This window comes from Oncorhynchus tshawytscha, linkage group LG02, assembly GCF_018296145.1.
Source record: "Oncorhynchus tshawytscha isolate Ot180627B linkage group LG02, Otsh_v2.0, whole genome shotgun sequence".
In the NCBI taxonomy this organism is placed as follows: Eukaryota; Metazoa; Chordata; class Actinopteri; order Salmoniformes; family Salmonidae; genus Oncorhynchus; species Oncorhynchus tshawytscha.
The window spans coordinates 57,881,411-57,904,847 of NC_056430.1; the positions used below are offsets into that span (position 1 = coordinate 57,881,411).

At 40.6% G+C, this 23,437-nt stretch overlaps 1 protein-coding gene across 4 annotated transcripts in view; it reads right to left on the reverse strand.

Moving 5' to 3' along the window:
- LOC112266500 (CSC1-like protein 2) overlaps window positions 1-23,437 on the reverse strand; it is a 97,736-nt gene that overhangs the window by 6,794 nt on the left and 67,505 nt on the right. For all 4 annotated transcript variants that reach the window (XM_024444017.2, XM_024444037.2, XM_024444026.2 and 1 more), the window contains 6 exons: window positions 7,887-8,040; window positions 6,769-6,875; window positions 3,190-3,276; window positions 2,348-2,413; window positions 1,888-2,050; window positions 1,699-1,804 (listed from right to left, as the gene is read on the reverse strand). In XM_024444017.2, coding sequence (XP_024299785.1) covers window positions 1,699-1,804; window positions 1,888-2,050; window positions 2,348-2,413; window positions 3,190-3,276; window positions 6,769-6,875; window positions 7,887-8,040 — 683 coding nt within the window. The remainder of the gene's footprint in view (window positions 1-1,698; window positions 1,805-1,887; window positions 2,051-2,347; window positions 2,414-3,189; window positions 3,277-6,768; window positions 6,876-7,886; window positions 8,041-23,437) is intronic.

Genomic DNA, 23,437 nt, shown 5'->3' on the forward strand with positions numbered 1-23,437 from the left:
GTAACCCTTCAGGATGCTCTCGATGTGCAGCTGTAAAACCTTTTGAGGATCTGAGGACCCATGCCAAAGATAAGTCTGTGCTTGCTCTTTGGGGATTACACCTGGGTTGCTACAGTTGAAATTCCTGATTTGAAGGGGTTACAAGTATTTACTAAATTAATAAATGTGTGTTCACTTTTGTCCAAAAAGCAAATGTTCCCATTCTTACTAAAGTAGACAAGGGTATATAAATCTAAATAAATCACTGACAGTGTCACCAGCAAAGCACCCCCACACCATTACACCTCCCCCTCCATGCTTCACGGTGGGAACCAGACATGTGGAAGTCATCTTATCATCTACTCTGCGTCTCACAAAGACACTGTGGTTGGAACCAAAAATCTCAAATTTAGAATCATCAGACCAAAAGCACAGATTTCCACCGGTCTAATGTCCATTGCTCGTGTTTCTTGGCCCAAGTAAATCTCTTCTTTTTGGTGTCCTTTAGTAGTGATTTCTTTAAAGCAATTCGACCATGCAGGCCTGACTCACGCAGTCTCCTCTGAACAGTTGATGTTGAGATGTGTCTGTTACTTGAACTCTGTGAAGCATTTCTTTGGGCAGCAATCTGAGGCTAGTAACTAATGAATTTATACTCTGCAGCAGAGCTGTAACTCTGGGTCTTCCTTTCCTGTGACGGTCCTCATGAGAGCAAGTTTCATCATAGCGCTTGACGGTTATTGCGACTGCACTTGAAGAAACTTTGAAAGTTCTTGAAAATGTTCCACATTGACTGACCTTCATGTCTTAAACTAATGATGGACTGTCGCTTCTCTTTGCTTATTTGAGCTGTTCTTGCCATTATATGGACTTGGTCTTTTACCAAATAGGGTAAAGTCTTCTGTATACCACCCCTACCTTGTCACAACACAAGCGATTGGCTCAAACGCATTAAATTCTGTTGTTTGGTGCTTTCCCAGGTAAGGGGGCAGTAGCTCTTCAGCTGCATCAGAATCACAACTGTCAGTGTCCATGCTAGCTGAGCAAACAACAAATGTAGAATTACTGATGCTAGCTTTGGATGTGCTCATGAAGCAGAACAACTTGTGTTGTCGACAGGTGCAGGTGTAGTACTGCTGGTATGTCCCGCACATTGAATATAGTTGCGGAGAGTTGGTACGTGGTGAGCTGGTATGTCTATGTATGGACTTACTTTTTTTTAACCATTTATCCATTTTCGAGCAAACAGAATGAGCAGCAGCTATGTTTGGCTAATTCCTACGAGAGTAACGGTTAATGTGATTGGATGTTAATTATTTTACTAGGCGACCTGTATATGACATTGTGTTGTTATTTGCTGAACACTAGATGGTTTAATATTATTAAACGGGCTCTCGCTTCTGGTTTCAAGCACCCGGCTTGTACCTATACAGTGCTTTAACATAGAGATGCACAGTAGTGATGTATTAATACTGTATGTACACACCAGGAGTGGGTCAGCCTGTTCTAGGCATAACGCAGTGTTTAATTTTCCCTAATTTCCTTGGTGATTCATTCTGACGCATACAAAGAACTGCCAATAGGTGGCCCAAGAGAGGGGAGAGTAGTCCTCTCTAACCCCAGTCTCTCTTCCCCTACTCAATCTCTTCCCCTACTCAATCTCTCCCCACTCTCTCCCTCTTACCCCTTTCCTCTCTAGGGAGAGGCGGGCTGACTCACCAAAGGGGACGATGATTGGACAGGTGATGCTGTATGTCATAACTACAGTGAAGACGGACATCATCCAGGCGTAGGCTGCTCCAAACTGGAATTCAAACGCTTGATGCTGTAGACACGAAAACATTCAGCATTGAAAAGTCAATTGAACTTGAGCAAGGCAGCGGCAATATATTCCTTAAGGACTCTTACCCTCTTTACGTTGCGCCTCTCTGCAGAGGAACGGGCCAGGGACAGTCGGATCATATACATGAGCAAGCCTGGAATCCGCAGCAGGTCCATGGCGTTACCGATAAACGCTGAGGCGATGACATAGTTGACAAAGAAGGCTCCGTTGTCAGGGAGGAAGACACACCTTATACAGCGGGAGGCACCACCAGTGTGATTAGATAGCATTTACCATAGTACTGTAAATACATTTCACTGGTATTTACGAGTAATGGCCTGACAAATCACACAGTAAGTATGCTTTGGTTTCATTGAGAGAAACGCTGTTATGTACCAGGTAATTAGTGTTGAGGTAAGGTAATTGGTAATTGTGATTGTGTTGAATAGTACAGTACCAGGACGTACTACATATTTTCCCCATAATACCAGGCAAATACCAGCTGTAACATCAATGGATCTCTTCTATAAAAATAGAAATACTTACTCAAATCTGACAGTGGCATCAGCAAGGAATTTCTTATCAAACAGCCAGCGGAAGAAGACATCCAAACTGTATTAAAAGCAACAACAACAAAAAATGAAATCAAATGAGCTTTCCTGGGCAGGTCATAATTTGGTTGATATCCGTAGGCAGATATTGGTTGATTATTCATGTGCCATTTATTTGATAAACTAATTTGGCAAAAACAGAGCAAAATCGATCTCTACAGGGCATTTTGGGCCAAGGTGGACTTGCACAGCCAGGCACTGTAACTTCCTACCTAGGGCCAAGGGAAACTACTGTACTTCACCTGCTGATTTCTACAGCTAAACCTCAATCTCTTTCCAGGTGCCAGGCATAAGATATGCCCCTACATTTACAATTTCATGTAGTTATATTTCAAAAAGTCTTCTATGATGTCAAAAGGTTAGGTTAGGTTTTTGGGGTTATTAATGACATTGTCCAAACTTTTTAGCCAGTAGCTCTGAAAGTAGCGCTCATGAGCCATAAATGGATCCCCGAAAATAGCGTAATACATCACATAAGTACAGATATGTAAAATTCTGGGAAAATGGCACAGCAGAGTTTCCAGAAAAACAGTCGCTTTCATACTAGGGATTTCGTGGCTAATTGAGAGAAGACAGTAATTCTGCTCATCGATTATGCATAAACTACACATTGACACATCCAAAGTGGTAGGTTTAAAAAAGAATTAGTAGATGCCCAAGTTCTAGAGCATGTCTTTAAGGGATATTAGTTAAAGTACAGGGCATATTACCTTAGTTGAAATAACCAACGACCTGCATGAAATGTTTTGCGAATTTAAAACACAGTTTAACAGGTACCTGCTAAGACCCAGTGAAGGCAGCAAGAGGACCATGAAGATGAGGAAGGTGTAGCACTTGTGCATGGTGGTCCGGTTCTCCCCCGACCTGCCCATTTAAAAAAAAGAGAAAAAGGCCAATGTCACTGATGGAGCATTAAATCACTTACATGATGATAATGGTCTATTTCATTTAGTTTCACGTATACTATGGCAGTTAAAAGCTGAATTACAGTAACATATACAAGAAACACATTTAAATTAATAAGTGGATACAACCAATTTCAAATCAAAATGTCAGGGAGTTGAGGCAAGAAGGCAGGTCGAATGGTCTGAGCGGTGGAGGGAGCATCTTGATCACAGTCACAGCCAGGGAGCTCAGTGGTTTTATCAAGAGTCAGAGACAGGTCCGCAGCCATCAGCACACCTCGCTGTCGCCGACGTCCTCAGCCTCTCCTTGTGGACTCTGTAGGTAGCTACTCCTCTTCACTACTAATTTGTAGCACCCACTTGGGTGATGCCCCAGCAGCCGCGAACGCCAGAAAGCCATCGGTAATCAGAGTAGCTGTCCTCATCTCTACAATTATACTAATTTAAGTGTGTGTGATCTTTAGAAAACCCCAAATCAAGAGGAAATAACATAGGTCAACTGTAAGAAACCCCTCCCATAAATGTTGGTGATTCCCCATTGTCAACATCACATCTGCACAAAGAGCTGTTGGAATTAAAGATCTCTCAGAACATAACTTTAATGGCCACATGTACTCTTAAAGGTCCAATGTAGTTGTTTTTATCTCAATACCAAATCATTTCTGGGTAACAGTTAAGTAACTGTTTAAAATAAAATGATCAAAAAGAAACAAAAATAGCTTCTCTGCGGTCAGACGTTTTGAGCAATCATTACAAGATGAGGGGAAAGCAGCACAAGTATTTTGATCAACTATTTTGAACTGGAATAAATGCTGCACTATTATCAATTACCAACACACAATTCCAGTCAAAATAGAATGTTGTAAGAAATACTGAAGCCTACCATTACTGTATCCAACCCAACTGTTTGTTGCCACTATCATCCCAGTGGTTTTCAAACTTTTTGACCCGCGACCCCCAAAAAGGAGTGGTGCAACCCCCCACGCACACACATGCATGCACACGTAAACATGCATCCACAATCGCACCACAAGTGTAGCCTGTCGTTACAGCCATAAATGGTGACGCATAAACTGCTCTTTACACCTGCATGGATCGGAAGGTCATTCATTTTAGTAGCCAATATCAGAATTAGAAGTAGATATATCATGTCACTACTCTGGAGTCAACACAGTTGACACAGAGTTCAACCAAAGAGGGTAAAAAATGGACCTGATGCATCTCTGCTTGGCACTCAGCATTAAGATGCTGTAGATTGGAGGTAAGGCCCTGTGCTAGACTAGCGTCCTGTCCAGACTCGCGCTACAGAAACAGGAGTTCGGCTCCTACCCTATGAGCCGCTACGGCTCGCATAAGCTTGTGCAAGGCTACATCTGCATTGTTTGGGGTTTTAGGCTGGGTTTCTGTATAGCACTTTGTGACATCGGCTGATGTAAAAAGGGCTTTATAAATACGTTTGATTGACTGATTACTTACTCTGGAGTCCAGACAGAGCAAGCTAAATGATATGGCCTACTGGAGGTCATTTGCAGGGCTCTGGCAGTGCTCCTCCTTGCACAAAGGCGGAGGTAGCGATGCTGCTGCTGGGTTGTTTCCCTCCTACGGCCTCCTCCACGTCTCCTGATGTACTGGCCGGTCTCCTGGTAGCGCCTACATGCTCTGGACACTATGCTGACAGACACAGCAAACCTTCTTGCCACAGCTCGCATTGATATTCCATCCTGGATGAGCTGCACTACCTGAGCCACTTGTGTGGGTTGTAGACTCAGTCTCATGCTACCACTAGAGTGAAAGCACCGCCAGCATTCAAAAGTGACCAAAACATCAGCCAGGAAGCATAGGAACTGAGAAGTGGTCTGTGGTCACCACCTGCAGAACCACTCCTTTATTGGGGGTGTCTTGCTAATTGCCTATAATTTCCACCTGTTGTCTATTCCATTTGCACAACAGCATGTGACATTTATTGTCAATCAGTGTTGCTTCCTAAGTGGACAGTTTTATTTCACAGAAGTGTGATTGACTTGGAGTTACATTGTGTTGTTTAAGTGTTCCCTTTATTTTTTTGAGCAGTGTATGTGAAATTCTTCAAATAGCCACCCTTTGCCTTGACAGCTTTGCATTCTCTCAACCAGCTTCACCTGGAATGCATTTCCAACAGTCTTGAAGAAGTGCCCACATATGCTGAGCACTTGTTGGCTGCTTTTTCTTTAGTCTGAGGTCAGACTCATCCCAAACCATCTCAATTTGGTTGAGGTTGAGGGATTGTGGAGGCCAGGTCATCTGATACAGCACTCCACCACTCTCCGTGTTGGTAAAATATCCCTTACACAGCCTGGAGGCGTGTTGGGTCTTTGTTCTGTTGAAAAACAAATGATAGTCCCACTAAGCGCAAACCAGATGGGATGGCGTATCACTGCAGAATGCTGTGGTAGCCATGCTGGTTAAGTGTGCCTTGAATTCTAAATAAATCACAGACAGTGTCACCATAACACCTCCTCCTCCATGCTTTACAGTGGGAAATACATTGGTTCACCCACACCGCATCTCACAAAGACACCGCAGTTGGAAACCAAAAATCTCCAATTTGGACTCCAGACCAAAGAACACATTTCCACCAGTCTAATGTCCATTGCTCGTGTTTCTTGGCCGAAGCAAGTCTCTTCTTCTCATTGGTGTCCTTTAGTAGTGGTTTCTTTGCAGCAATTTGAGCATGAAGGCCTGCTTCACACAGTCTCCTCTGAAAAGTTGATGTTGAGATGTCTGTTACTTGAACTCTGTGAAGCATTTATTTGGGCTGCAATCTGAGGTGCAGTTAACTCTAATGAACTTAGCCTATGCAGCAGAGGTAACTCTGGGTCTTCCTTTCATGTGGCAGTCATCACAGCCAGTTTCATCATAGCACTTGATGGCTTTTACAACTGTACTTTAAGAAACTTGAAAAGTTCTTGACATTTTCTGGATTGACTGACCATGTCTTAAAGTAATGATGGACTGTCGTTTCTCTTTGCTCATTTGAGCTGTTCTTGCCATTATATGGACTTGGTATTTTACCAAATAGGACTATATTCTGTATTTCCCCCTTACCTTGTCACAACACAATTGATTGGCTTAAACGCATTAAGAATGAAAGAAATTCCACAAGTTAACTTTTAAGAAGGAACACCTGTTAATTGAAATGCATTCCAGGTGACTACCTCATGAAGCTGTTTGAGAGACTGCCAAGAATGTGCAAAGCTGTCGTCAAGACAATGGGTGGCTATTTGAAGAATCTCAAATATAAAACACTTTTTTGGTTACTACATGATTCCACATGTGTATTTCATCGTTTTGATGTCTTCACTATTATTCTACAATGTAGAAAATAGTAAAAAATAAACAAAAACCCTTGAATGAGTAGGTGTTCTAAATCTTTTGACCGGTAGTGTAGTTAGGATAGGAAAGTGAACAGTACCTCGTCCAGTGTTTCTCGAAGAAAGCAGAGTAGTAGACAATGGTGGGCAGCAGGGCAGAGAAAGCCCACAGGAGCAAAGTAGGGAAGAACTGGGTGATGATGGGGTTCTGGAGAAAAATTACAGGGGAACAGAAGACAGACATTTCCTTAAGTGTCAACAAAGCCTAGCTCCGCAAAGGCCCTCAGATTCAGCTCTGTACCAAAAAGCATTCGATTCTGTCCAACTGCAATCTATAACGCCATGCTAAGAACAATGACTGAATTCTCACTGACCAAAGTACTAAGGCAGGGCAGGGTATGACTATTAAATTACGTCAGAAGCTTTGCTGGTTTTGATTTTTACCCTCTATTCAAGGACTGGATCAGACCTGGGAAAGCAGGGTTGTGTTCATTAAAAGGAATGAAATTAAATGGAAAGGGACTACCAAGAATTCACCAATAACAATGGTAATTTTCCATTTTCCGCTGCAAAACATTTAAAATGTTATTTTGTGGTCTACCCTAATAGTGTTTATTCAAACCTCTCCTCGGGGATCCCCAGACTTTTCAAAATCTTTGTGTAATCCTGAACTAGCTCTCACCTAAATGACATAGTCAAAGGCTTGATGATTATCGACAAGTTGAATCAGGTTTGCAAGCTCTGGAATATATCAAATACATGGAACGGCTGGGGGTTTAAGAACCATTGCCCAAATAAACACAACCCAGATTAACTCTGGTCAATCAATGACATTCAATTAACGAACAAGTAGAAAAGAAAACTAGCAGTGATATGGCTTTCTAGGGCTGGAATAAATTGCCCTGTACAAGGGCGTACTAGCAAATTCACAGTGCATAATTTTCTTTCATTATGTCAACGTATAATCAATTTAAGTTTCAGTTGACAAAGCCTTTAAAAAAAAAATACATATTTTAAAGGTATTTTCAGATTGAACATATAGTGGGAGAGAACAACAGTGGGGAAAGATAGAGAAAGGTTGTAAAAGGACAGAAGGCTGGATTCGAACCCATGCCGATACTGAGGACCTGTGTAGCAGAGGATACTAGACCAGCCAGGCCACGACAAAACCTTTGATATGTAGTGAAATACATTGGGGGGATATCGAAGATGTCCTTACATTGAGATACTCCACAGGCTTGGTGACGTTAAACTTGTCCATCGTGGAGATAATGATGGCGGGGGTGGTGAGAAAGAAGAGCAGGAGGAAAAGGATGCAGTTGATGATGAAGCAGCGAATCCACCAGGAAACCCCCCCCAACCATAAGTGCTCCCTGTCAGAGAGAAGTGGATATACACAGAGATCATTTGTAAATCATCCAACATTTAAACAAGTCATCCCAATATGAACATTAAAGTGTTACCTTCATATCAGACTTAATACAATACCTTCTGGTAAGGTAATATAAATAGAAAAGAAAAATAGAACACTAGTTTTGGTGTTCATCACTTAAAAAGATGTCAATACAATCATAAGATTTGTTGATATCAAATCTACGGATATCAAATTTATCGACCAAAATTCACACCCGTGTGCACACGCACATACTATTATTCTGTTTTATGGGCCATGACCAATTGTGCTATTATTATAAGAATGTTTTGCTGATCTTAACTTTTTGGTAGATGATGTTACCGCCATCGTTTCCTATGACCGAAAGAGCTTCTGGATATCAGAACAATGATCCTCGATTTGGAGGAGGATTTCTACTTCAATGAGTCGGTGGCGAAGGACAGGCCCAAACCCCAGACATTTGACAAAGGAAGAGGCAGAGTCTAACGCTGACTGGCATGTGGGATACCTGACGACGAGTGGATAAACCACCTCTACCCTCTGTTCTATTGGTGAATGTGCAATCACTGGAGAAAAAAACTGGACAAGCTACGTTCGAGACTATCATATCAACATGATCTGAAGAAATCTAATATCCTATGTTTCTCCGAGTCGTGGATATTTTTTTCTATATATATACATACACACACACACATATATACACACACATACATACACACATACACACACACACACACACATATACACACACACACACACACACACACACACACACACACACACACACACACACACACACACACTGAATGAGAATACCTCAAGCTGTAGACCAGGTATTCCCAAACTGGGGAATGTCAAATAAAAGAGATTTAAACAATGAAAAATATACATTTTTTAAATTAGGCATTTATTTTACTTTTTCTTCCTTCACATTTTCAAACAGTCCATTTATATTTTCCAACTGGGAAATACATTTGGGTGAGGTGTTTTTCCCCCTCGCCTGAGTAGCCTCGTTTCACTGCCAAAAAATAAATCATCGAGTGTAGGGCGAAATAAGAACAATGTCAAATACAGGTAGCCTAGTCAAATAATTAACATTCAAATCACATTAACCCTTACTCTCTTGCGGGAATTGCACAAACGGTCCGTATATAGCCAAACGTAGCTGATGCTCATGTTATTATCTGTACTGATGGCGCAAAAGCCATGACAGGGAGACATAGTGAAGTAGTAAAGCGCGTGCAAGCAGTTGCTCCCGACGCCACTTGGGTACACTGCAGAATCCACCTACACGGCAGCATCCACCGAGGTACTCTTGCTGCTAAGGGAATGACTGACAGCTTGAAAGACGTTTTGGACACTACAGTGAAAAATGGTTAACTTTGCTAAAGCAAGGCCCCTGAACTCGTGTATTTTCTGCACTATGCAATGATATGGGCAGCGACCATGTAACGCTTTAACAAAATACAGATGTGCGCTGGTTATCAAGGGGCAAAGTATTGACACTATTTTTTAAATTGAGAGACGAGCTTAAAGTTTATTTTACTGACCATAATTTTCACTTGTCTGACAGCTTGCATGATGACGAGATTCTCACATGACTGGCCTATCTAGGTGATGTTTTTTCTTTCCTGAATGATCTGAATGTAGGATTACAGGGACTCTGCAACTATATTCAATGCGCGGGACAAAACTGAGGCTATGCTTAAGAAGTTGGAGCTCTTCTCTGTCTGCATTAACAAGGACAACACACAGGTCTTTCCATCATTGTATGATTTTTTGTGTTCAAATTAACTCAAGCTTACGGACAATGTCAAATGTGATATAGCGAAGCACCTGAGTGAGTTGGATGCCCTATTACGCAGGTATTTTCCCGAAACGGATGACACAATCAACTGGATTCGTTATCCATTTCAAGCCCTGCCTCCAGTCCACTTACCGATATCTGAACAAGAGCCTCATCGAAATTGCAACAAGCGGTTCTGTGAAAATTGAATTTAATCAGAAGGCACTGCCAGATTTATGGATTGGGCTGCGCTCAGAGTATCCTGCCTTGGCGAATCGTGCTGTTAAGATACAGATGGCCTTTGCAAACACGTACCTATGTGAGAGTGGATTCTCGGCCCTCACTGGCATGAAAACTAAATACAGGCACAGACTGTGTGTGGAAAATGATTTAAGACAGACTCTCTCCAATACAACATTGCATAGTTATGTGTATCCTTTCAAGCACACCCTTCTTATTAACCTGTGGTGAGTTATTTACAATTTGATGAACAAATAAGGTTTATATGTAAGGATGGTTAAATAAAGAGCAAAATTATTGATGACTATTTATAGCCTGGTACTATAAAAGCACTTTGTCACTTCCCACAGCCGGGTTGTGACAAAAACTCACTTATTATTATGTTTAATAAATGTATTGTATAGTGTGTGTGCGTGGCAGGCTTACAATCATGGCCCAAACAGTTTTTTGAGTGTGCCGACCTTGGTGCTAGAAGGGGTATGCAGCTGGAGGTTGAATGTTTGAAGGGGTACGGGACTATGAAAAGCTTGGGAACCACTTTTATGCTCTATATATTTAAAATCTGTCTATTTACCACCACAAACTGATGCTGGCTGGCACTAAACCCACACTCAACGAGCTGTATAGGGCCATAAGCAAACAAGAAAATGCTCATCCAGAGGCGGCACTCCTAGTGGCCGGTTATTTTAATGCAGGAAAACTTAAATTAGTCTTACCTCATTTTTACCAGCATGTCACCGGTGCAACTAGAGGCAAAAAAAACTCTAGATCACCTTTACTCCACACACAGAGACACATACAAAGCTCTCCCTCACCCTCCATTTGGCAATCTCTATCCTCCTGATTCCTGCTTACAAGCAAGACTTTAAATCAGGAAGTTCCAGTGAAGCACTTAATACAGAAGTGGTCTGATGAAGCGGATGCTAAGTTACAAGACTGTTTCACTAGCACACAGCGGAATGTGTCCCAGGATTCATCCGATGGCATTGAAGAATTTACCAGTCATCGCCTTCATTAATAAGTGAATCTACAACGACATCCTCACCAGTGGAGGCTGGTGGGAGGAGCTATAGGAGGTCAGGCTCATTGTAATGACTGGAATTAATTTATTGGAATGGAGTCAAGCATATGCTTCCATATGTTTGATACAGTTCCATTACAGCCATTACAAGGAGCCGGTCCTCCTTTGACAAATACTGACTGTATACATTGCATATCTGTTTTCTCAGCACATTCAAAATATGAAGATCTATTGATTCCAGATATGCTTCTCTTGGCTGAGGTGATTGATTTGATTTGCTACAGCATGATTTCTGATGCATGAGGTTTAAGCACATGCTCAATAATTTGACGAATATGAAATTCATATTTCTTTCACGCACAAATAATGTTTAGATTCCCTCCGGATATCATAAATGGTATGGCAGGATATTGACTCATTAGATATCCTGAGATAGACCTGTGAATATCTTATTTTCTCTATATGATGACCTGTGGATATCTTATTTTCTCTATATTATGACAAATATTGACAGTAGGCCTGCAAAGCATATTTTCTCAGTACATACAATGCATATGCTCTTGACTGAGGTCCATATCAGGATCTTACTATGCTAAATAAGGAACATTTCTGATGCATATTTGAGGACTTGCTCAATAATTCGACAAATATTAAACCATATCATTCTTTCAGAAACCAGCTATAATTTAGATATTGCCTCTTGATAAAGGTGCTCATAAACTGCAGGCTAAAATCACTAACTGGTAGCCTAGCAACAAGTTCCAACTGTCATTTTGGAATTTGGGTGCCACAAATAAGTGTGTTAACGGTGTGGTCAAACTGACAACTGGATAAATAAAGAAGTGAGAAGCTGTTCCAAAAATACCCCAAAGAATTTAAAGCTAAAGTGAGTATCTAATTTAGGATGTTTTGTTATCTTAGTAACTAGAATCAGGAACGTCAGCTAAATTTGGCCAGCAGCAGTAGCTAGCTAGGTGGGAAACGTAAACTCACCCCATTCTGTACAAATGTGCGCAACCGCAACATTCAAACGAGGCTACAAAGAAAACTAATGGGACTGTAGCGACTGTGTTAACTTCAAAATCTGGGGTGTGAACTACGTTTTTATTCAAGCGTTGATCGACATGGTAATGGCTCTATAGTATTGGAGAAAAGTTGAAAAAAACGGACCCTCCATTAGATTGTGACGTGTCATGCCGTAACGTACAGCACGCATAAAGCAACCATTTCTGTCTTACAATCTCTCTCCACCAGGTGTAGCACTACTCTCATCATTTTAAAACAAGAAATGGACAGTGACGGGGGTACCTAGTCATTTTATGCGTCATCACTACAAGCGATCATCATTCTCAAATAGGTATGTAATGACATATTATATAAACTCTTTATAGTGTTTTATTTACATTTTAGAGGCGATAAGGTGATTAGTTGGACAGATCGAGTGAAAAAAAGCCATTTTCCCACACAACATCTCTCCTTCTCGCTAAAACGCATTAGTTTCGCTTCCCCACCCGCCATTTTTAAAAAGACCCGACGGAGCTCATTGCCTTCTTGAATCATGCAGAAATGGGCAGCGTGGGGGTCATGCAATTGATTCTGTTGGAAAGGGGAGAAATTGTGCTTTACAATGGTATTGACAATACAGTTGATCTGGAAGTATTACGTTTTTGGGGCGCTAAAATAAGGTCAATTGTACAGACCAAGGCGATGTACAAAAGTGAGTGAGATTACGCTAACTGGTAGCCTAGTCAGCTAACAAATTACGAAATTGCCTTCTCTTCATTTTTTTTATTTATCCCCATCAAGCCTCAAGCTGACAGCTAACATTTTAAAATGTTTAGGCAGATTTTGTATTACTGGTCAATATAAGCTAGCAACCTGGCTAGTTAGCTTATTCCAGTTAATCTTCCCGTCAAGAATGAAGCAGGTAGAGTAGCTACCTTGTGGTATGGTTATGTGAATGGACAATATGTTCTTGCAACATTGACAATTTTGATTAATGATTTATGCATTGACAGTTTGGAGTGTATTACAAACCAATACTACCACCGTGTTGTGTCTGGACTTTGAGGGACCACAGCTGGTGACTCAATCTGCACCCATTGTCCATATCAAAACAGGGCAGGCAGGAGTATTGAGGGCATTTTATTTGATGTTAAATAAATAAACAAACATTTAGCAAAGATTGGCCTACGTTTGCATCTTTCCAGAAAATGCAATATGTGTTGTGATTGGAGCAATGGATTTGCTATGCAGCTTTTTTTTTTTTTTTACAGAAATAACAGATATGCGCTTTGGAAATAGCAACTAGGATGAAATATGACAATGTTTGCCTTTCTGTGTCTTGTATAGTCTACTACTGAATATGGTGCAAATGAATGCTCAGATATGTCACCTTCTTGTGAAGAACCACACTGATTTATAATTTGGGCGCTGGACATGTCATGAGGAGGATTTAGCCCAGGTTCAATCAGACATACTAGGATGAATATTACATATTATGTAAGGAAATGTATTTAAATAGTTTTAAAAAAATATGAATGACAAGCAAATGATCTGGTAATGACTACAGATATTAGGCTTAGGCGATATCCAGATTGTCATACCTTCATACCGACCTTGTCCCATAATGGGTTATTCTGTAATACTGGCACTGAACACAATGGGTGCTATTGTAATCTGACGGTTAGCAATGCTAACAAGTACATGTAACATCCCATAGAGAATGCTAACTAAATGCTAATGATCGCTTTGCGGAAATTGTATCGTCTCTGATCTAAAGTTATTGTAGGACAGACTTCTCAGCTCATAAAGTTACACAACTAACTAAAACATGCTACTGACAGTTTGCTGCATGCGCAAAACAAATATCAGACATCATGAGGATAGGGGATCCTCTTACCAAGCTTAACTTGATTTTGAAAGAAGCTAACCACTTAGCTAGATAGCTACTAAATTAGCAAACCAAATGCACAACTGCAGAACATTTAGCACATTTTAGACAGTTAATAGTTATATGATATTTAACTTCCAACATTTCAATTCCATACTGAACAAAAATATTAATGCAAACATGTAAAATCTTGGTCCCATTTTTCATGAGCTGAAATAAAAGATCCCAGAAATGTTCCATATGCACAAAAAGCTTACTTCTCACAAATGTTGTGCACAGATGTGTTTACATCCTTGTTAGTGAGCCTTTTTCTTTTGCCTAAATAATTGGCCCAGCGTCGCTCAGGTTAGGGGAGGGTTTGGCCGGCAGGGATGTCCTTGTCCCCTCGTGGACTAGCGACTCCTGTGGCGGGCCGGGGGCAGTGCACACTGACACGGTCGCCAGATGTACAGTGTTTCCTTCCACACATTGGTGCAGCTGGAATCCGGGTTAAGCATTGTGTCAAGAAGCAGTGCGGCTTGGTTTGGCTCTCGACATTCACCTCTCCTGAGTCCATACGGGAGTTGCAGCGATGAGACAAGACTATAACTACCAATTGGTTACCACAAATTGGAGAGGGAAAAAAGGGGTAAAAAAATAATAGTAATAAGATTAGGTGCCTCATTTATTTCAATTAACTGATTTCCTTATATGAATTGTAACTCAGTAAAACCGTTGCATATTAAGTTAATATTTTTGTTAAGTATATATCACCTGGCAAGTGCTGCACAACAGTGAGTGACCCACAAGGCTCAGGTCTGTCATAGTTGTAAACAACCGGAACTACCGGTAAACTTCATCATGCAAAATGATGTGATAGGAGATAAAGATTGCATTCTTCATTTGACCTAACTTATTTCACAAGTTGACTGCAGGTATTTACTTAAAAAGTGGCAACAAATATTAACATTTATAAAAAAACTTTAAGAAATTGTTTTGAAAAACAATCCTGTGGCTATTTCCAAATAGCCCAATAAACGGTGTTAACGGTATACCGCCCAAGCCTAACAGATATGATACATTTCAGACAATATGTGGATTCCTTCATGCCTTAGTATAAAGGCTTAGACACAGTATGTGAGCATGGTGACACATACCCTTTCCGGAGTCAGAATATTCTACAAGAGGATCTTGCATGGAATTCTGGGGAAAGGCTGTTTGCTGATCAAGCTCTAACAATTTTGGCCTAAATTAAACTTCACGAGTTAAAAGTACATATTTCACCTAAATCGGACTGACAACGAGTAAGGATAAATATTCAAGTGAAAACGGCATCAAAGAGAAGCTAAACACGGTGAACGTAGCAGATTAAGTCGCTCACCGAGCCCAACTCCACGAGGTGTTAGAGTTCGCCATCACAGCCGAAACAGAGATGGTCGGAGATTCATCTCTCATGGCAGAATTGAAGTTATTTAGACGAGAAACAGCCACCTCCCTATGCAAAATGCAAATCTCTATCAATGGCATGAAGGCTACTCTAGAGAAAAATGATAAACGGGTAATACATTACCAGGCTATTAGCTACCTGATGGGCCAGTTAGAAATTAGAAAAGGAGACTTGTTGGAAGACTTTTTCGTCGTAATAATATTAGAATTTTTGGGGTCAAAACCAATGCAGAAAGGGGGTAGAAAATGTCTACAAGATGCTAAGGGAGGTTTTGGACATCGATACTGCTACACCTTTGGTCATAGAGAGGACCCACAGAACTACACCTGCAGCCCAGAGCAGGCCCAGAGAGAAGGAGACACAGAGGCCCAGCGCTATCACCGTGCGCCTTGTCAACTTCGAAACAAAACAGGATATAATGCAGCTGTCGAGAACCAAGGGAGACCTATTCTACAAAGACAAACGCATATCTATCTTCAATGACTATTGCAGAAGAGAAAAGATTACGACAGAATCAAGAGAGAATTGGCAGCCAAAAACATCACGTACTCTCTGATGTTCCCTGCGACGCAGCGCATCACCCACATCTTTGATTCTGTGCCTGCCGAGTCCTTCCTGCACTCCATTGGAATCACACCAGAGCCGAGGACAGGGTCCGGAAAAATTTGCAGACTACGTGGCAAATGGTTGGGCCCAGAAGGAGTGAGAGAGAAGGACTCAAGGCCGAAGAAGTAGCCTAAATCTACCGCGAAACACTGTCCTGTCCACATTGACTACTGAAGCAACCCCTTCTTCTTAAGGACATGAAACTACCTGGATTTATGCTCATAACTGGGATCATACTGCTGGACTACTTCATCAATCTTTGACCTACAGTTTGCTGGGATGGAGGTAATTATTCAATCTGGAATAAACAGAATAGCCTGATTTTCTCATTCCCACTTTCTCTTTTAATAGGCTAAAGAGTAAAGATTATCAATATTTTACGTTGTTTATGGCAATTACATATAGGCTACCCAAGTATAGGTTAGTCAAACTATTAACAAAAAGTGCTGATCCTTTATTTATTTATACAATGCTTTTGGATGCATTTGATGTTTTTTTCCAGCCTGTAACCCTTACTGTTTAGGAAAGCCTGCTTTGGAAGGAGAGACAGTCATACAAGCATATGTGGGCAGGCTAATGTATTTATTATTTATTTTCTTAATGATTTATTTTTGCGTTTTCTTATTGACTAATATTATTTGAGTTGGGAAAACATTTATTAGGCTACGGGGCTATATTTTATAGTTTATAATGGAGTGCAGGCAATTTCTGTAAGCTGTCATTGTAAATAAGAATTTGTTCTTAACTGACTTGCCTAGTTAAGTAAAGGTAAAAAATAAATAAATGAGGGTTTGTTTATGGGCCCCTCCCCTTTTTTGGCGATTATTTATTTATTTTTGCATCCAGGCTACTCTTACATGGTAGGTCGCTGAAGTGAAATTGTCAAGTGATAAATATTAGGTCAGATATACTATAGGCCGAAATATCACTTAGTTTCTACAATTGCCCCGGTACTGGGTCTCGTGAAGAACCCCCCTTGTTTAAAGAACACCACCAAGATCTGCAACCCAGGAATGTAGCAGTCTTATGTGTTCTACTTTTAATTGTTCAGGCTCCCTTTGTTCTAGTGGAGACACTGGTTTTTGTGTGGACGTTCTTGTTGTTTGTGTGTTTTGTATTGAAATTAAAAACAAGGCAGCATTTCTTTCTGCAAATATGGGTACAAGGAAAAGGTCAATTCAAATCAAGGTCTGTAGTGTTTTATATTTATAAGGTCTGTAGACACTTTATACTGACAATGAAGTCACTTAACATTTGAACATTTGAAAGTCACTTAACATTTTGATTTATAACGCAAAGGGCTTAAACCATGTGATTAAACAGAAAAAAATATTGACACAGCTAAAACAAATGGATTGTGACATTGCCCTCCTCCAGGAGACACTTATCAGATGAGGAGCACAAAAAGCTTCAACAGGAATGGGTAGGTCAGACTTTTTTCTCCTCTCACTCTTCCACAAAAATAATAGGTGTTTGTATTAGGGCTAGGCCCCTTTTTCTCCACTTCCTGCCTGAATGACTTGCCCAAAGTAAACTGCCTGTAGCTCAGGCCCTGAAGCCAGGATATGCATATAATTGGTACCATTGGAAAGAAAACACTTAAGTCTGAAGAAATGTTAAATAATGTAGGAGAATATAACAAGATGGTAGGAGAAAATCCAAAAGAAAAAGCAACCTGATTTTATTTTTTTGAGAGACCATCCTCTTAGAAATGCAAGAGAAAGGTCATATTGTAAATTAGCTCCCTGGATGCAATTCCTATGGCTCCCACATGGTGTCAGCAGTCTATGTTCAAGGTTTCAGGCTTTAACTTCAAAAACAAATAAGAAATAACACTTTTAGTAGAGGGACACAGTCTTGGAAATTCATGTTCGCGCAGCATAAAGACATTAGCACCTACTAAAATCGGTTTCCTATTGAACATACTTCTTTCCAAAATAAATATTATAGTTTGATTACATTTTAGGTTATCTGAGGAGTAAATAGTAATGTATTTTGACTTGTTGAAACAAAGTTTAGGGGTAGATTTTCGGATTCCTTTCTCTGCAAGTTGAACTAGTGGATTACTCAAATCGATGGCACCAACTAAACAGACTTTTTGGGATATAAAGAAGGATTTTATCTAACAAAACGACACTACATGTTATAGCTGGGACCCTTTGGAGGATAAATCAGAGGAAGATTTTCAAAAAGTAAGTGAATATTTAATCGTTATACTTGAATGTATGAAAACTGTGCCGGTGGAAAAATGTTTGTTGTAATAGCTACTGTAAATCGGACAGTGCCGTTAGATTAACAAGAATTTAAGCTTTCAGCCGATATAAGACACTTCTATTTACCTAAATGTTCAAAATCCATAATATTTATGATTATTTATTTGAATTGCATGCCCTCCAACTGATCCTTAATAAGAAGTTTAATAAGAGGCTGTCTTTTACAGTGAAATCAGGTAACTGGGTTCAGAGGGTAAGTTTGTTATTGTTCAGTGCCTATTATTTGGCATAAATGTTACTTTTGAAAATTTGTACACATCAACTTATGATTCCCCACAATTTATTAATAGATGTTTCTTAAAGATTGCTAAGCATTCAAATACACATTGTATAGTTGGAGGTGGCTTTAATTGCATATTATCTCCAAATTTGTAAAAGTCACAACCAGGTGGTCCCATATTAAACAATGTCTAGAGCAGTTCAATTTCACTGTGAAGAACAAGGGCTTATTGATATTTAGAGAAAGTTCAACCAAACAACAAAAGATTGTACTTTCTTTTTAAATCTTCATGGCACTTACACTAGGATATACTTTCTTATCACTCAAACCTTAGCTCATCAGGTAGAACACTGTATTTTTTAATAACATCACCATCTCAGATCATAGTCCGGTGTCCCTAAAACTAAAGTTAAAATACAGACAACCTGATACATAGAGGTGGAGGATAAACTTCTCTTCTTGGAGAAACTCATTTTCAAAAAGGTTATTCAAGCTGAACTTAATGCTTTTGGAATTTAACTCAACAGAAGGCGTCAGCCCAACCCTTTATAGGAGAGTGCTAAGGCATATCTTAGGGTTCAAATCATAGCCTTTTCATCTCTGCAAAAAAAGTATGTATACAAAAACAAGAGAAGATGTAGAGAGAAATTAGAAGACAGACATAAGAAACAAGGGGATGGGGACACTAATTCAGTTGACTGCATCGAAAGGGGAGCTTAATACGCTTCTTACTTATAAAGCAGAGGGTTCTATACGATTTGCCCAAAATAAATACTATACTCAGGGAGAAAAAACAGGGAAACTTATTGTACTACAACTTAAAAAGGATGCAACTGAATGTATTCTCATTATCAGAACTGTGCAGGGCAAAGTTACTTATTAGTGAGTACTACGAGACCCTATATAAGAAATCTAAAGATGTTTCCTCTCAGGAGGACTTTCTCACACACATTTGAAGCTGCCAGAACTATCGTGTGAAGATAGGGAAATGATAGACGCCCCATTACTGACTCTGAGATCGAAGCAGCCATCAGATGCATGCAAAATAGACAGTGCCCGGGTCCCGATGGGTTCCCCTGTGAGTTCTATAAAACTTTCAGGAAGGAAATAATACCGCTGATCAGAGGGATTCGTCATAAGGTTAGAGTGAAATAAATATTCAGATACCCCCGTGATTAGTCAAATCACTGAAGATCTAGACCATTGGATGCCTCTCCCTATATCTCTAACAGGTCAGGTTGCTTCAGTGAAAATGAACGTCTTACCAAGACTGGTTTATCCGTTTTCAATGCATCCTGTTAAAATCCCTGCTAAAACCTTTCCTTGACTAAATGCAGCAATAGGCACATTTTTAAGGGAAAATAAGGAGGCTAGTATTAGTTATAAAAAACTACAGCTGTTCAAAAACTGGGTGGGCTTGACCTTCCTAACATTAAATCATATTACTGGGCAGCACAACTTAATCACATAGCATCATGGATTCAACAACCAAAGGATTTGTCATGGGATTGAAATTGAGAGTCAATATTGTGATATGCCTTTACATTTTCATCTCTTTATAGCAGACCCTATTTCTATTGACAGGATTAAACAAAACCCAATTATTACTCTTACATTGAGGACATGGAGAGTGGTTCAATGCCAATATAAAACTGAGTAATGACATTTCTAGACACTCGCCAATATTCCACAACCCAGCCTTTCTTCCTGCTACCATGTCCCAAGGATTTAGGGAATTGGACGAGAGAGAGAGAGCTTTGTCGAGTCTCAACTATTCAAAGGCTCAATTTTTAAATCAATTCAAGAAATCCAGGTGGAATTCATTATATCCCCAAAAAAGTTTTATAGGTACCTTCAAGTAAGGCAATTCATTGTTAAAAAAAAAGGATTGTTACAAAAAAATGACTGAGCCCAATTACGCCTATTGACGAGATGATTGAATTACTTCATCAAGAGGAAAACATTGGAACCGTTTCACATTTTTATCACAATATACCCAACATGCAAATATCATCTTTAGATAATCTTAGGAACACGTGGCAGGTTGAATTACTGGTGCAGATATCAGTGGAAAGCTGGGAGAGCCACTACATGTAAACGAACAAGGGAGTTTCAATTCAAAGTACTACATTGTTATTTTTTTGAGACCTGATAAAAACTTAATAACATGAAAAAAGGAATATCCGCTAAGTGTTGGAGGCAGTGTGGACAAATAGGTACTTTCTCACATATATTTAGGCAATGTCCAAAAATCAGGTATTTCTGGTCTGAAATTCTCCATGTTATTCAGGACATCATAGGTATTATTATTCAACCAGACCCATGTCATCTCCTTCGAGGTATTGTGCCTGTGGATATACTACAACCCTCTCCACTTAAATGTATAGATTATCTTTTAGCAGCAGCAAGGAAATGTGTAACAAAATGCTGGAAAAATTAACATTCACTCTCAAAAGATATGTGGTTCGGTCGATGCGGAGAACTTGCTGACATGGAGAGAATTACATCAATCTTGCAACATAGACAGCACAGGTATGAAGGTGTCTGGTCAGAGCTCCTGACATATTGTACAGGTCTTATTCTGTCATTTCTGGGATTTTTGTTTGTTTCTGTTTTTGTGTGGCTTAATCCAACTTGTATACTTATTCAGACTTGAAATAGTCGCTCTATACAGCCAAAATGTACCCTTTAGATGGGAACGTAATTACGCTCTTTAGTAAAGACCGCAAAGATAAGTTGTGTATGTATGGTACATGTTCTTTATGTGCTCTTGAATAAAAATGAATGTAAAATAAAAAAATAAAAACAATAGAATATTCAACAAATATGTAAGCGGGTGCACGAACATCAGGTGTGTGTCTTGAACGTTGGGATTGGATGATTGTAGAAACCTTCCCATTACGGAGGATACCCTAGCTCTGTATATGAACTGAAGAACATGTGTATGTGGAGCATGTCTACTCCTTATATCTAATAAAATGTCAGATACCTGGAAATATATAGATAAAGATATCCCCTGATGAGGACCCTTTTTGTCCAGTGACGTGAGTAAGACCCTGAAACAGGTTAACATACAAGGCCACAGGGCCAGACGGATTACCAGGACGCATGCGCTGACCAGCTGGCAAGTGTCTTCCCTGACATTTTCAACCTCTCCCTAACCCAGTCTGTAATACCAACATGTTTCAAGCAGACCACCATAATCCCTGTGCCCAAGCACGCCAAGGTAACTCGTCTAAAAGACTGTGTAGCCCTCACATCTGTAGCCATGAAACACTTTGAAAGGCTGGTCATGGCTCACATCATCCCAGACACCCAGACACAGATTCACAGATTACTCAATCTCTATTGCGCTCCACACTGCCCTTTCCCGCGTGGAGAAGAGGAACACCTACGTGAAAATTGCTGTTCATTGACTACAGCTCAGCATTCAACACCATAGTGCCCTCCAAGCTCGTCACAAAGCTAAGGAACATGCGACTGAACACCACCCACTGAAACGGGATCCTGGACTTCCTGACGGGCCGCCCCCATGTGGTGAGGGTAGGCAACAACACATCCACCACACTGACCCTCAACACGGGGGCCTTTCAGGGGTGCGTGCTTAATCTCCTCCTGTACTCCCTGTTCACCCACGGCTGCGTGACCATGCACGACTCCAACACCATCATCAAGTTTGCCGATGACACGGCGGTGGTAGGCCTGATCACTGACGACGATGGGACAGCCTATAGGGAGGTGGTCGGAGACCTGGCAGTGTGGTGCTAGGACCCCCCCCCAACGTCAGCAAGACAAAGTAGCTGATCGTGGACTACAGGAAACAGAGGGCCAAGCACTCCTGCATTCACGTCAACGGGGCTGTAGTGGAGTGGGTTATGGGTTCCTCAGTGTCCACATCACTAAGGACCTATCATGGTCCAAACACACCAACACAGTCGTGAAGAGGGCACGGCAATGCCTCTTCCCTCTCAGGAGGCAGAAAAGATATGTCATGGGCCCTCGGATCCTCAAAACGTTCTACAGCTGCACCATTGAGAGCATCTCGATAGGCATCCCTGTCATCCAGGACCTCTATACTAGGCGGTGTCAGAAGAACAACTTAATTGTCACAGACTCCAGTCACCCAAGTCATAGACTGTACTCTCTGCTACCGCAGGGCAAGCGGTACCGGAGCACCAAGTCTGGGACCGAAAGGCTCCTGAACAGCTTCTATCCCCGAGCCATAAGACTGCTGAACAGTTAATCAAATGGCTACCCAGAGTATTTTCATAGATCCCCTTTTTTCTTCACACTGACTCTTACACTGGCTGTGAACCCCAGGAAGAGTAGCTACTGCCTTCGCAAACAGCTAATGGGGATACAGTCTATGCACACTTACTGGACTCATGGACACATACTACACTAACATTCCAACACACACATGCATATTGATGCCACACACACTTTCACATACGCTACTGTTACGCTGTTTATTATCTATCCTGATTGCCTAGTCACTTTTACACCGACCTACATGTACATATTACCTCAATTACTTCAACTACCTCGTACCCCTGAACATTGACTCGGTAACAGTACTTCTTTTATATAACCTTGTACTTGTTATTTTATTGTGTTACCATTATTATTTTATTTTTTAATTCGCAAAAAGTTCTTACTTTTTTACTCCGCAATGTTGGGAAAGGGCTTGTAAGTAAGCATTTAGCCCATGTGACAAATAACGTTTGATTTCATTTGATGGGGAGCCAGCTAAGCATGGGCGGAGACTGAGTGGGTTAAGTTATTGGCAAGCATTCAGTAAGCCGCAAAGCTACAAAGTCAGGGGTTTAGGAAAAGAGCTGACTGGAGGTCATGGGGGCCTGAGGATCACTAATGACAAATACCCGTCATCACCCCATCCCTTCCATCCATA